Source organism: Platichthys flesus, chromosome 6 (assembly GCF_949316205.1).
Source record: "Platichthys flesus chromosome 6, fPlaFle2.1, whole genome shotgun sequence".
In the NCBI taxonomy this organism is placed as follows: Eukaryota; Metazoa; Chordata; class Actinopteri; order Pleuronectiformes; family Pleuronectidae; genus Platichthys; species Platichthys flesus.
The window spans coordinates 7245985-7259494 of record NC_084950.1 but is presented as its reverse complement, the minus strand read 5'-3'; the positions used below and the strand labels follow the sequence as shown (position 1 = coordinate 7259494).

General features: G+C 41.4%; 1 protein-coding gene across 3 annotated transcripts in view; it reads right to left on the bottom strand.

The window, feature by feature from the left end:
* Positions 1-856: 856 nt before the first annotated feature.
* ptprja (protein tyrosine phosphatase receptor type Ja) overlaps positions 857-13510 on the bottom strand; it is a 34176-nt gene continuing 21522 nt past the window's right edge. The window contains exons 16-42 of one of the 3 annotated variants that reach the window (XM_062389336.1): positions 13163-13426; positions 12403-12669; positions 11916-12176; positions 11561-11824; positions 10823-11089; positions 10336-10596; positions 9981-10244; positions 9238-9513; positions 8751-9011; positions 8397-8660; positions 7792-8067; positions 7444-7704; positions 6909-7175; positions 6014-6163; positions 5618-5822; positions 4971-5089; positions 4781-4868; positions 4631-4675; positions 4522-4530; positions 4299-4386; positions 3984-4074; positions 3714-3790; positions 3401-3535; positions 2949-3065; positions 2681-2841; positions 2387-2522; positions 857-2270 (exon numbers count right to left, since the gene is read on the bottom strand). In XM_062389336.1, coding sequence (XP_062245320.1) covers positions 2127-2270; positions 2387-2522; positions 2681-2841; positions 2949-3065; positions 3401-3535; positions 3714-3790; positions 3984-4074; positions 4299-4386; positions 4522-4530; positions 4631-4675; positions 4781-4868; positions 4971-5089; positions 5618-5822; positions 6014-6163; positions 6909-7175; positions 7444-7704; positions 7792-8067; positions 8397-8660; positions 8751-9011; positions 9238-9513; positions 9981-10244; positions 10336-10596; positions 10823-11089; positions 11561-11824; positions 11916-12176; positions 12403-12669; positions 13163-13426 — 5018 coding nt within the window. In that variant the 3' untranslated portion in view covers positions 857-2126. The remainder of the gene's footprint in view (positions 2271-2386; positions 2523-2680; positions 2842-2948; positions 3066-3400; positions 3536-3713; positions 3791-3983; positions 4075-4298; positions 4387-4521; positions 4531-4630; positions 4676-4780; positions 4869-4970; positions 5090-5617; positions 5823-6013; positions 6164-6908; positions 7176-7443; positions 7705-7791; positions 8068-8396; positions 8661-8750; positions 9012-9237; positions 9514-9980; positions 10245-10335; positions 10597-10822; positions 11090-11560; positions 11825-11915; positions 12177-12402; positions 12670-13162; positions 13427-13510) is intronic. The other 2 variants (XM_062389337.1, XM_062389338.1) reach the window with 2 other exon arrangements.

The window sequence follows — 13510 nt, the reverse complement described above, 5'->3', positions numbered from 1 at the left end:
TTTTCAACTTATATATTTAATTTTGTTAACAAACTAACTCAAATTATCAATTTGAATAAATAAATGAATAACAGGCAAAAACAGACAAAACAAGGCCATATTGAATAACCAAATAATATGTTGATGTTAGGGTTAGTGATGTGATGGGCTCCTCTGGACCAGGTAGGGTTACTGATTCTCCCTCATCTGTTTCACAAGTTGATGGCAGTAATTTGTATTCTTAAATATTGATGAATGAAGAAAAAATTGGGCTCCTGCAGAAGGGCACTTTTCTCATCCAGGGCCAAAGGGCCTGTGCTTGAGCATCACTAGGGATCTATCTGTGCACGTGCCTGGTTAATGTGTAACCCTAGAGTGTAATGTCAAACACAGCTGGCACAGAGCTTCTATGACAGGCGTTCACCTAGAGTGGCTCTCAGTGGAGGGCACACCACCCCCCAAGGTCTAACAGCTTCCTTAGATTTAAACAAGCTGAATCAAATTGCACACTTATTTTTGTCAGTCTTGCTTTTTTCAATCAGTGAAAGTGGATTTGTCCCCTGATCCAGATTTCCTGATATTGACATGTGATGATGAGTTTCATGAGAATCGGTCCAGTAGGTTTTGCGTAGTCTTAATCATAAATCAAATGGACACATGTAAAAACATAACCTTCTTGGTGGAGGAATCGTCGGCTTGTTCAATTTTATCCAGAACCACAACTGTCTGTATTCTGTGACATCAGCTTACAGCAAATGAGGAGGGGGGAAATTATATATATTGCCCATATATATTGAATCAAATTAATTATTTTCAAGAGGAGATCGATGCAAAACTTACACAGATTCAAGCCACACACATAAAAAAATGTAGTAACATCTGTTAATACCATTTTATTCCACAATTGAACAGTATACACATATTTAAACCTTACTAAAATATTTTTAATTTTGCATTGTACCAGCAAGCATTTCATAAAGCATCTCAAAGACATCCTAACGACTATATGCTACTCTTGTTTTTGGCGTTTCAATCATTTTAATAACAATTTCTATAAGGTGCTGCGTAACTGCCCACATCATTTATCCTTAGAAGAAGAAATACATAACCCGCTTTGTGGAAAATTCTGCCCTTAAGAACGAAAAAAATTAAGCTTCTGCTCTTTTGCTGGTTTCAACATCACAGGATGTTTCCCCTGAGAGAACAGATATGCAGCAGGAAGTGATGTAACCCTGTTGTTTCTATTAGGAATTAACAATGTAGAAAAGACGGACAAAACAATGCAAAACACACACTCTTGCAGTAAGGGTTTTCTTAACAGCACATTAACCAATAAAACGTCCTTTTCCATTGTTTGAGTTCCTGAGTTTTTGTTTAATGATGTCACCCATAATCTTAAAAATTAATCTGCAACAGTCAGATGCAGGATGAACACCAAAATGTTCTTAAAAGTTTCACAAAGCACAGGCATAAATATAATCTCTGACAACCAAAAAGTTGTACAATCGTAAAAATGTGGAAAGTATAGAAAATCTAATGCATCCAGTGCATTTACTACAGGACATACAAATAAAACGTATTCTACAACAAACAACAACACAACTTTATTCAAAGACATTGTTTAAATTGGTAAAAGCATCAGACAATCTTCAAAAAGATATGATGCAGAAAACATTGTTTCCTATGAACAGTCCAAGTTTTTCTCATTCAGAATTTTTCACACATCAATGTAAAATGCCTTGACAAGCATACAACAAATAACCTGAGCTGAAAATGCAATCAACATTAAGTCATGTACAGTAGTAAGCAAGCAGAAAATAATAAATCACTTGTACAAACTAATCCAAGACCGATGTTTTACACACGGTCTGAAAAAATGTGGTGATTTTGTGACTATGTCCACCATCAAATCTCAACGACCATTCTTCCCTATTGTCAGACATTCAACATTTTTGAGAAAATAAATATCAGAAGAAACACATTTAAATCCAGAAAAGTTACAAGTTCCTCAACGAGAACGACACGGGTATAAAAATAAATACAGCACAATCTATTTAAAGCCTTCCCTTTTACCAATGTCTGCTCAGCTCATTGCTAAGAGAATGAAGAGAGACCTGAGCAGCTTCTCTTGCCTATTCATTGCTGTATCAGTCTTTGGGACCACCTTTCTTGGGTTTAATGTTCTCGTATTCAGAAAGCGCAGCGACGTTTTGGTAGATTAGATCGACATTGGTTCCAGTTCTTGACCTGATGATGTCCATGGCGCACTGGTTTAGGAACACATACTGATCCTGCAGGAGCGACAAATACAAAATGTTTTCTGAGCTGCGGCACACGGATCATTCCAAACAACATGCACAAGAAGACACGTGCAATCCAAACCACAGTGAACATGAGCGTGTCCTACCTCGGTCTGCACCATAAGGGTCCGGTGCATGCGCTGATCATGGACGATGCCATAAATGTCCACGCTATCGTCCCTTTCAATCTGGAAGATCAGACGGTCAATGGCTATGAAGGTCCCTGTACGACCAACACCAGCACTGAGAGGAGACAAGGTAGACAACACAGGAGAGAGAAGGGGAGCATCAGATTCATGTTTCTAAGAACGTTACACAGGATTGAAGGCAGATGCTTGTGTGTGTGTGTGTGTGTGTGTGTGTGTGTGTGTGTGTGTGTGAGTGTGTGTGTTCAGTCAGACCTGCAGTGGACCACTGTAGGAGAGTGTCTGGAGTACTGGTCCATATGCTCTCTGACCAGATGTCTGAAGTCGATGAGGAGCTCAGTGGTTTCTGGCACCCCGTGATCCGGCCAGGCCGTGAAGTGGAACTGACGCACAGAGCGTGTCTCTGCGGTTTTAACCTGAGGAACAACACAAACTCAAAACAGATCCCAAATAACCACTGGTAGGTGATGGATTAAAAGGTGTGTTTCTTTGCATATATATAGTATAACATGTCGCCACTTACATTTTTTATGTCAAAGTCTCTGATGGTCCAGTCGTCCAGTGGTATGTCAGAGGTTGTTGTCACAGTGATGTTTTCACAGTTCTTGGTGTCAAAACCCCAGTACTGCTCACATTTTACCTGGAAGGAGAAAACAGTCCCTCATGTGCCTGCATTTAATGTACGGGGACTGTTGGGCTTTGGCCATGGAGCTTACATAACACGGCCCTGGTGGCGGTATGAGCTCATTCTAGTCGATTTGAAACAGCATTTTCGATTTTAGAACGAATCTGGACAAAGATGCAGCTCTAGGATTTTTTCTTAACCCTATTTAGTATCGTGAGATAGTGCTTTTCAGGCATATTGAGGGATCTGATAACTGATATCCATGAGGGTGTGCAATTTGGTGATTGAATTCAAGGGCCTTGTTGGGCCTCTGCACAGGTATGCGGGTATAAGTTTGTGTCTGTACTCACTCGTCCCTGTTCGTTACAGCGTGTCAGCATCACCAGGGTCAGTACATTCTTCTCCCATATCATCCTCCAGAAATCGCTGACTGTGATGGGCAAAGGACCCTGAGCTGCAATAAACTCCTTCCTGGAGTTGTAACCCTGCCAGACAAAAAAACATCATCACAGAACACGACACATTCGTCCCGTTCAGCTTTCTCTCGAATTCAATGTGGACAAAGGTGGAATAGTTTGAACATCACTGCATGAAGCAAAATAATGAGCAGTTATGTTGTTAAATTCTGAAGCGATGACCGAGGCAGAGAGTGTCAGTACGCACCGGCATGTAGTTAGCATTGATGTAGTCATCGAATGGACTTCCATGGATGATCGAGAGTTTCACCCGAGAAAAGTCGTCTAGGAGGCGACAAAGGAGGTTAATGAATGGAAATAAATAGAAATGATTTCAGACTATTCCCTATAAACTCTGAACTACAAGATGCATGATGACAGTTTTTAAATGTCCAAACTTAAATATGATTATAGCAGCAGGTACACCTATGTCAGGCGATGATTTAAGCAGTGTTACTGTTGAGAGCAGGTGACTCACATGGAAGCACGTTGTTGTAGCGGTTCTTGGACTTGTTCTCTATGGTCAGAGCGCTCGTCCTCGACTGACCAGTACCAACGGCCTTCAGGTCCTTTAGAAAGGACGGGAGAAATGAATGGTTAATGATTGGATGGATGGATGCCATATTGTGTATCTGTCGTGTGCTTTTTTGGGCGGTAGGCTATAAAACTGTTCAAAATCATTTAACAGAGGTTTAAAAAAAATAAGAGAATTACTAACTGACTAAATATTTGTTTGTGTGCTTTGAATAGCTGCATATATCAGGAGCCCTGGCTGACTGCATTTATGTTTTACCTCAAACTCTTCAGCGAAGCCACAGTTGGAATCTGCCCTCTGCTTCTTGTAGTACCGCTCGTAGTCCTCGATCCTCACAGCCACACTCCTGCTCACACGGACACCAGAGATAAAGGGAGAGATGTTCTAAGAACCACTTTAGTACAGTTCACACTGTTCTAAATTGTGTGAGATACTTGATAGACATGACCACCTTTTCTTATTTATAGGATTTTTTACTTACACTTTGGCTCTGGAAAAGGAAAGAGGAAAAAGAAACATTGACTGACAACCACTCCTCTTGTCAATTTACTTTAAACTTGAAGTTAACTGGAAACGATGAAACCCCTTACCTCATGGATTGAATCTGGATGTCTGACGGCTCTTTTCTGTTAAACCTACAAAACATAAACGGTGAGTTTAGAATTGATTTTTAATCATACGGACATAATGGTAAATTATTATATAATACATTATTTATATCAGTGATGGCAGCTGCCAACCTTTTCCAGTAGATTATGAAGCCAATGAGGATGATGAAAAGAATACAAAAAATTCCAAGCGTTGCTCCGACAGCAACGCCAATGACAGCTGGAATCAAAGGTTCATCAGAGAGACAAAGGAAATTTCAGAAAAAGACAGTTTCATGGAGAATAAAAAACTAAGACAGAAAACAAGGTTGTATGATTGTACCTGGGTTTTGTGGGAGTATAACAGAGAGGAAGAGCTCTGTTACTGAGGCCAGAGACTTCTCAAAGTTCACAAGCTCACCCGGAGTCAGAGTCACATTGGTGAACAACACGATGGCATATCTGCAGGATAAGAGATTTAAAATCCAACTTTAACATTTATCTTATCACTCTGTGATTTTACACTTTGACTCTCAAATGCCAAATCTACTTTGGCCTTTTCTTTTTGCCTTTATTGAAAGGACAGCTTAAGCAGGACATGAGGAGAGAGTAGGGGAAATGAAGCTACAGGCCATGTCGGAACAGAATCTGCACACTGCAGGAGGCCTCTGGACTCCCTATATGGATGGCTTGCTAGCACATCTGGTTGAGCAGGAACTACACTGATCTTCATGAACAAAAATCGGACCTATTTAGGTGACTGATCTATGAGTCTGTGCATTCCAAAATATTTCTGATCTACTGGACAGTGTCGGTGCAGGAGTTTCACCACCGACACCAGATGCATAATAATATATAATAATAATAATAGAGCTATGTGTTACTCATTCAGCCCTTTGTCATTTTATAATTTTACATTTTGATGAAAAAGTCTCACAGCAATAATTAAGAAGTTACGGTATTGTACACAGTGTCATATTTAGTCCTTACTGGTAGTGTCCAGTGGCTTCAAGAGCACCATTAGTGTAGCCATTCCATTTAGTTTGATCTCCTACTTCTATATTCAGATGGTTCTCTCCACTGCGGGACTGGGGGTTGGTCTCTTTGACTGTTGCCAGGTATATTTGAGTTTCCCCCTTCTTCCACTGATCATAAGTGTTCCCTATGTACTTATTCAAATTTGAAGTGTCAACACCTGAAAGGACAGAAATTAAGAAATGAGCAAATACAGTAACTGGCCTTTGAAAGTTTTTGTTTTGAATATATGAAAAGAATAAAGGTTACAGTGAGAAACACTTAGGACCTAACAAATTGATATCCAGGATACAAGTCAGAAGCCTTTCAATTTTAATATCCTGACATTAAAGAAAAAAAAAAGAAACCCACCAACAGGATTATTTGCCACCAGCACGCCAACATGTGTGACTGGCCCTTTGGTGTCATTCAGCAGTTCTCTGTTGATCTGAAGGGAGAACTGGTTGTGTGTCTTCCCAGTCAATGTCAACAGTTTCTCATAGTTGGGTGGGATTGGAGGAACTTTTGAAAATTACAAAAGAGAAAATATCCCGTAAAAATATTAAAGAAAAGCTGCAAAGAGAATTCAGCAAATAAAAAACAAATGATACGCTAACCACCTACATTTTGTCCAGACTCATATGAGGTCACTGTGATCTTTGACCTTTAACCTCTGAAATCTACTAACGTTTTAAGAGATTCCCTGAAGACAGACCTGAGTCATCACTTTCAAGAGGCCCAACGCATGTTCTGTGAGGCTAATGTGGAAGGGTTCTATCACCTTGAACCAAATCAGTTCATGCTCGAGTTCAAGTGAACGTTTTTTAACAAATCCGAAGAAATTCACTGGCAATATTGCTAAAAACTTGCGATCACAAGGTCACAGTGACCTTAACCTTTGACCACCAAATTCAGGTCAAGCTCATGTGTGAGATCAATGTGAATGTTTGAAGAAAATGTGTGAGGATTCCCCTGGGGTGTTTCTGACATGTTGCATTCACAAGGCAAACCACGTGCTCTGTGAGGTTAAAGTGAACTTGACCTTTGGATACTGAAATCGAATCAGTTCATCTTTGAGCCAGACTGAATGTTTATACCAAATTTGAAGAAATTCACCCTTGGAGTTCTTTAGTCAACGTGTTAACAATGGCTGTCACAGAGGTGCAGGGCTTTAAAAACGTTTGTTGTATGTGTCACAAATTCTAAAAAAACCTTGCATTAGCTTTTGTATTCTAAAGCTGTGCTCTCATAATGCATAACGTCCTACCTGTAATGCCTGTGGAGCTTACACAAGGCACAGGAGGGCTGGGCAGTCCACAGCTCAGTGTCTCCACAGTATGCAAGTATTTCATATTGTGATGAGGGTAGAGCACAGTATAATTATATGTGGTGTTTGTTAAGATTTCGAAGAGGCTGTCATTGGCAGTGACCCGTAAGCCGGAGTGCTGGCCCCTGGGTTTGTTCCAGGACAGGATGATTTTTGGCTCGGGTTCGTTTGGACCTTCACATTTTAAGTTGTTCACTGGGCTTGCATCTGCAGAATCAAACAGAAATGTGTGTATGTTAGAGTAGCACCAATAATGCCTTAGTTAAACAGACAATTACATGAAAGCATATTATTCTGATGATTCAGAGATCACTGTCAGCAACGTAAGCTTCAAAATAGAATTAAACACTTTTTAATCATCATCACACCTAAAACAAAACGACAACACACAGTTTTTCATACATGCACTGATGAAATACATAATTATTTAAAACTTTAAAAAGACGTAAATTTAAAAAAGCAGTTATGACCGTACTTGTGCAGCTGGAATTCATTGTTGTGATGCCCGGCTTCCCATCAGAGTTCTCCGGGGTGACACTAAAGTTATGTCGGCTGCCAGGATCCAGGTCGTATATCGTATAATTGGTTTTCTGTGTTGTGATATTTTGGAGCCCATGGCGGTTTGTCCACGTGAAACGGTAATGAAAGCTTCCTGTGTATTCAACAGGATCCCATTTGACTGTGATGTTGTCCTCTTGAGTCATACAAGCCACAACAGACTCCACACGCAACTCGACTGATGGTGTAAAAGACATTTGGTAGATGTTACTCCAGACAGTAAAGGTGAAAGGTGACAGTGCTTGGTTAGAGAAATAAAACTTACTTGTAGTAACCATGTAGATGTGAATCTTCTCGCTCTCAAAACCCATGACTCCGACTGTGGCGATGGAGATGTTGTAGGACGTCCCAGGAAGCAGGGAGTCAAATGTTTGGCTGGTGTTGGAGGTGTTGGAGGGATTGGATCCTGCTCCCTGAGATGGAGTGTGAGTCAGTTTGTAGAAGAACGATCGAGCTGTCATCAGAGGAGCTTCCCCCCACCTGACTTCAATGGAGCTGGTTGTTCTTCTCAGGACCTCGACTGACCCGGGGGGGTTTGGGACTGTGGGGGTGGAGGTGAAGCATGTTGACTACAACACGGAGAGTCATGTTCTCATTCATCAAACTGAAACATGTTTTATATTGCCTCTCCACATGAGTTCTTGTGCACATCATCAAGACATTGTGCATCCTGTCCTTAAATGCACCATCAAGATTTTGAGCTAGTATATTTAAACTAACAAAAAGCTGGAAACTAAAACGGCATTTTTTCAAAAACATCAACATTAACATGATTTGTGTAAATTCAATTGTTAGGGAAATAACACAAAACCTTCCTTTGATGCATCACATTACTGTCGAACAAATCATACATATATATATCATACTCACAAGTTGCATTATGGATGTATTCAGATGATGCATTGAAGGGTCCACTACATGTGAAGACTCTGGCACTGTAAAGTGTCCCCGCAGACAGGCCCTCAAACCGAGAGGAGTTGCTGGTAGAGCTCAGCTCTTTTTCTTCTAAAGTTGAAGACGTGCTGTTTAGATAAACCTTAAAATATTCCACCTTCCCAGGAGGTTTGGTCCACGACACCAGGACTGAACTATTGGAGCCTTGACTGGAGAGACTGACTTGTACTGTCTCAGGTTCTGTTCATATATAGAGAAGGAGAGATTAAAGATAACCAAACACTTTGACAATGTGAAATAAAGAACGAGAAGTTACAGGTGGGATCTTACTAGTGTACTGTGAAGTGCAGTTTTCCTCTCCTTCAGTGCCATCCACTGCAATGACGAAAACACAGAAGGTGCAGTTTGTCCCAGGGGTGAGCGCTGAGATATTTGCAGCTTTTACTTGAACGGTTTGGTTTTGGGAGCTGCAGCCTGTCGTCTGAACACGATACTTATATTCACTATTGTACCCCAGAGGTTCACTCCAAACCAGATGTCCAGTGGTCGTGTTTAAGGCTTCAACCTTCAACCCAGTAATGCTGCAAGGCCCTAAAAACAGAAAAATGAAGAGAAAAACAGCAACATTAGAGCAAATTTAATTTCATATCCTGTCAAATTAGCTGTGCTGCCTTATGTAAAAGGTTTTTGGTTGTTCTGCATATTGGGTTTTAGTTCTGGGTCCTGATTATTTGAAAGAACTGGAGAGATGTAAACTTTACTCCAGATAGTAAAGGTGAAAGTTGACAGGGCTTGGGTATAGAAATAAAATCCTTACTTGTAGTAACCATGTAGATGTGAACCTTCTCACTCTCAAAATCCATGGGACCCACGGTGGCGATGGAGATGTTGTAGGACGTCCCAGAATGAAGGGAGTCAAGAGTGTGGCTGGTGTTGGAGGTGTTGGAGGTGTTGTATCCTCCTCCCTGAGATGGAGTGTGAGTCAGTTTGTAGAAGAACGATGGAGCTTTCATCAGAGGAGCTTCCTCCCACCTGACTTCAATGGAGCTGGTTGTTTTTCTCAGGACCTTGACTGACCCGGGGGGGTTTGGGACTGTGGGGGTGGAGGTGAGGCATGTTAACTTCAACACGGAGAGTCATGTTCTCGTTCATCAAACTGAAACATGTTTTATATTATTTTCCATCCAAACCCAAGTGCTGGTAGAGCCTGTGTTATGCTAGAGAAGTGACGCCTGTCATTGTGAATCATGTCCTTAAATGCACCATCAACACTTGTGTCATCATGTGTTGCTACGACTCCGAGATCACACGTTTATAGTACACATGTAAAAGTGACGAATAACAAAAGTCCAAGAATATGTCTCTGTCGTTCCTACTGTGAAATAAATGAAGCAGCTATGGCTCAGGAGATAGAGGCTTGTCCACTAAACAGTGGGACCTAGGTTCGAACCCAGTGTCCCCCATTCCTAATACTGAAGTGTGAATGGGACAAAGCAAACCTGTAAAATGAAGCGCTTTAAATGGTAAAATCTTATATATATATATATATATCATACTCACAAGTTGCATTACGGATGTATTCAGATGATGCATTGAAGGGTCCACTACATGTGGAGACTCTGGCACTGTAAAGTGTCCCTGCAGACAGGCCCTCAAACCGAGAGGAGTTGCTGGTAGAGTTCAGCTCTTTTTCCTCTAAAGTTGAAGACGTGCTGTTTAGATAAACCTTAAAATGTTCCACATTCCCAGGAGGTTTGGTCCACGACACCAGGACTGAACTATTGGAGCCTTGACTGGAGAGACTGACTTGTACTGTCTCAGGTTCTGTTCATATATAGAGAAGGAGAGATTAAAGATAACCAAACACTTTGACAATGTGAAATAAAGAACGAGAAGTTACAGGTGGGATTCTTACTAGTGTACTGTGAAGTGCAGTTTTCCTCTCCTTCAGTGCCATCCACTGCAATGACGAAAACACAGAAGGTGCAGTTTGTCCCAGGGGTGAGCGCTGAGATATTTGCAGCTTCTACTTGAACGGTTTGGTTTTGGGAGCTGCAGCCTGTCGTCTGAACACGATACTTATATTCACTATTGTTCCCCAGAGGTTTACTCCAAACCAGACGTCCAGTGGTCGTGTTTAAGGTTTCAACCTTCAACCCAGTAATGCTGCAAGGCCCTAAAAACAGGAAAATGAAGAGAAAAACAGCAACATTAGAGCAACTTTAATTTCATATCCTGTCAAATTAGCTGTGCTGCCTTATGTAAAAGGTTTTTGGTTGTTCTGCATATTGGGTTTTAGTTCTGGGTCCTGATTATTTGAAAGAACTGGAGAGATGTAAACTTTACTCCAGATAGTAAAGGTGAAAGTTGACAGGGCTTGGGTATAGAAATAAAATCCTTACTTGTAGTAACCATGTAGATGTGAACCTTCTCACTCTCAAAATCCATGGGACCCACGGTGGCGATGGAGATGTTGTAGGACGTCCCAGAATGAAGGGAGTCAAGAGTGTGGCTGGTGTTGGAGGTGTTGTATCCTCCTCCCTGAGATGGAGTGTGAGTCAGTTTGTAGAAGAACGATGGAGCTTTCATCAGAGGAGCTTCCTCCCACCTGACTTCAATGGAGCTGGTTGTTTTTCTCAGGACCTTGACTGACCCGGGGGGGTTTGGGACTGTGGGGGTGGAGGTGAGGCATGTTAACTTCAACACGGAGAGTCATGTTCTCGTTCATCAAACTGAAACATGTTTTATATTATTTTCCATCCAAACCCAAGTGCTGGTAGAGCCTGTGTTATGCTAGAGAAGTGACGCCTGTCATTGTGAATCATGTCCTTAAATGCACCATCAACACTTGTGTCATCATGTGTTGCTACGACTCCGAGATCACACGTTTATATCACACATGTAAAAGTGACGAATAACAAAAGTCCAAGAATATGTGTCTGTCGTTCCTACTGTGAAATAAATGAAGCAGCTATGGCTCAGGAGATAGAGGCTTGTCCACTAAACAGTGGGACCTAGGTTCGAACCCAGTGTCCCCCATTCCTAATACTGAAGTGTGAATGGGACAAAGCAAACCTGTAAAATGAAGCGCTTTAAATGGTAAAATCTTATATATATATATATATATATATCATACTCACAAGTTGCATTACGGATGTATTCAGATGATGCATTGAAGGGTCCACTACATGTGAAGACTCTGGCACTGTAAAGTGTCCCTGCAGACAGGCCCTCAAACCGAAAGGAGTTGCTGGTAGAGTTCAGCTCTTTTTCCTCTAAAGTTGAAGACGTGCTGTTTAGATAAACCTTAAAATGTTCCACATTCCCAGGAGGTTTGGTCCACGACACCAGGACTGAACTATTGGAGCCTTGACTGGAGAGACTGACTTGTACTGTCTCAGGTTCTGTTCATATATAGAGAAGGAGAGATTAAAGATAACCAAACACTTTGACAATGTGAAATAAAGAACGAGAAGTTACAGGTGGGATTCTTACTAGTGTACTGTGAAGTGCAGTTTTCCTCTCCTTCAGTGCCATCCACTGCAATGACGAAAACACAGAAGGTGCAGTTTGTCCCAGGGGTGAGCGCTGAGATATTTGCAGCTTCTACTTGAACGGTTTGGTTTTGGGAGCTGCAGCCTGTCGTCTGAACACGATACTTATATTCACTATTGTTCCCCAGAGGTTTACTCCAAACCAGACGTCCAGTGGTCGTGTTTAAGGTTTCAACCTTCAACCCAGTAATGCTGCAAGGCCCTAAAAACAGAAAAATGAAGAGAAAAACAGCAACATTAGAGCAACTTTAATTTCATATCCTGTCAAATTAGCTGTGCTGCCTTATGTAAAAGGTTTTTGGTTGTTCTGCATATTGGGTTTTAGTTCTGGGTCCTGATTCTTTGAAAGAACTGGAGAGATGTAAACTTTACTCCAGATAGTAAAGGTGAAAGTTGACAGGGCTTGGGTATAGAAATAAAATCCTTACTTGTAGTAACCATGTAGATGTGAACCTTCTCACTCTCAAAATCCATGGGACCCACGGTGGCGATGGAGATGTTGTAGGACGTCCCAGAATGAAGGGAGTCAAGAGTGTGGCTGGTGTTGGAGGTGTTGTATCCTCCTCCCTGAGATGGAGTGTGAGTCAGTTTGTAGAAGAACGATGGCGCTTTCATCAGAGGAGCTTCCTCCCACCTGACTTCAATGGAGCTGGTTGTTTTTCTCAGGACCTTGACTGACCCGGGGGGGTTTGGGACTGTGGGGGTGGAGGTGAGGCATGTTAACTTCAACAGGGAGAGTCATGTTCTCGTTCATCAAACTGAAACATGTTTTATATTATTTTCCATCCAAACCCAAGTGCTGGTAGAGCCTGTGTTATGCTAGAGAAGTGACGCCTGTCATTGTGAATCATGTCCTTAAATGCACCATCAACACTTGTGTCATCATGTGTTGCTACGACTCCGAGATCACACGTTTATAGTACACATGTAAAAGTGACGAATAACAAAAGTCCAAGAATATGTCTCTGTCGGTCCTACTGTGAAATAAATGAAGCAGCTATGGCTCAGGAGATAGAGGCTTGTCCACTAAACAGTGGGACCTAGGTTCGAACCCAGTGTCCCCCATTCCTAATACTGAAGTGTGAATGGGACAAAGCAAACCTGTAAAATGAAGCGCTTTAAATGGTAAAATCTTATATATATATATATATATATATATATATATATATATATATATATCATACTCACAAGTTGCATTACGGATGTATTCAGATGATGCATTGAAGGGTCCACTACATGTGGAGACTCTGGCACTGTAAAGTGTCCCTGCAGAAAGGCCCTCAAACCGAGAGGAGTTGCTGGTAGAGCTCAGCTCTTTTTCCTCTAAAGTTGAAGACGTGCTGTTTAGATAAACCTTAAAATGTTCCACATTCCCAGGAGGTTTGGTCCACGACACCAGGACTGAACTATTGGAGCCTTGACTGGAGAGACTGACTTGTACTGTCTCAGGTTCTGTTCATATATAGAGAAGGAGAGATTAAAGATAACCAAACACTTTGACAATGTGAAATAAAGAACGAGAAGTTACAGGTGGGA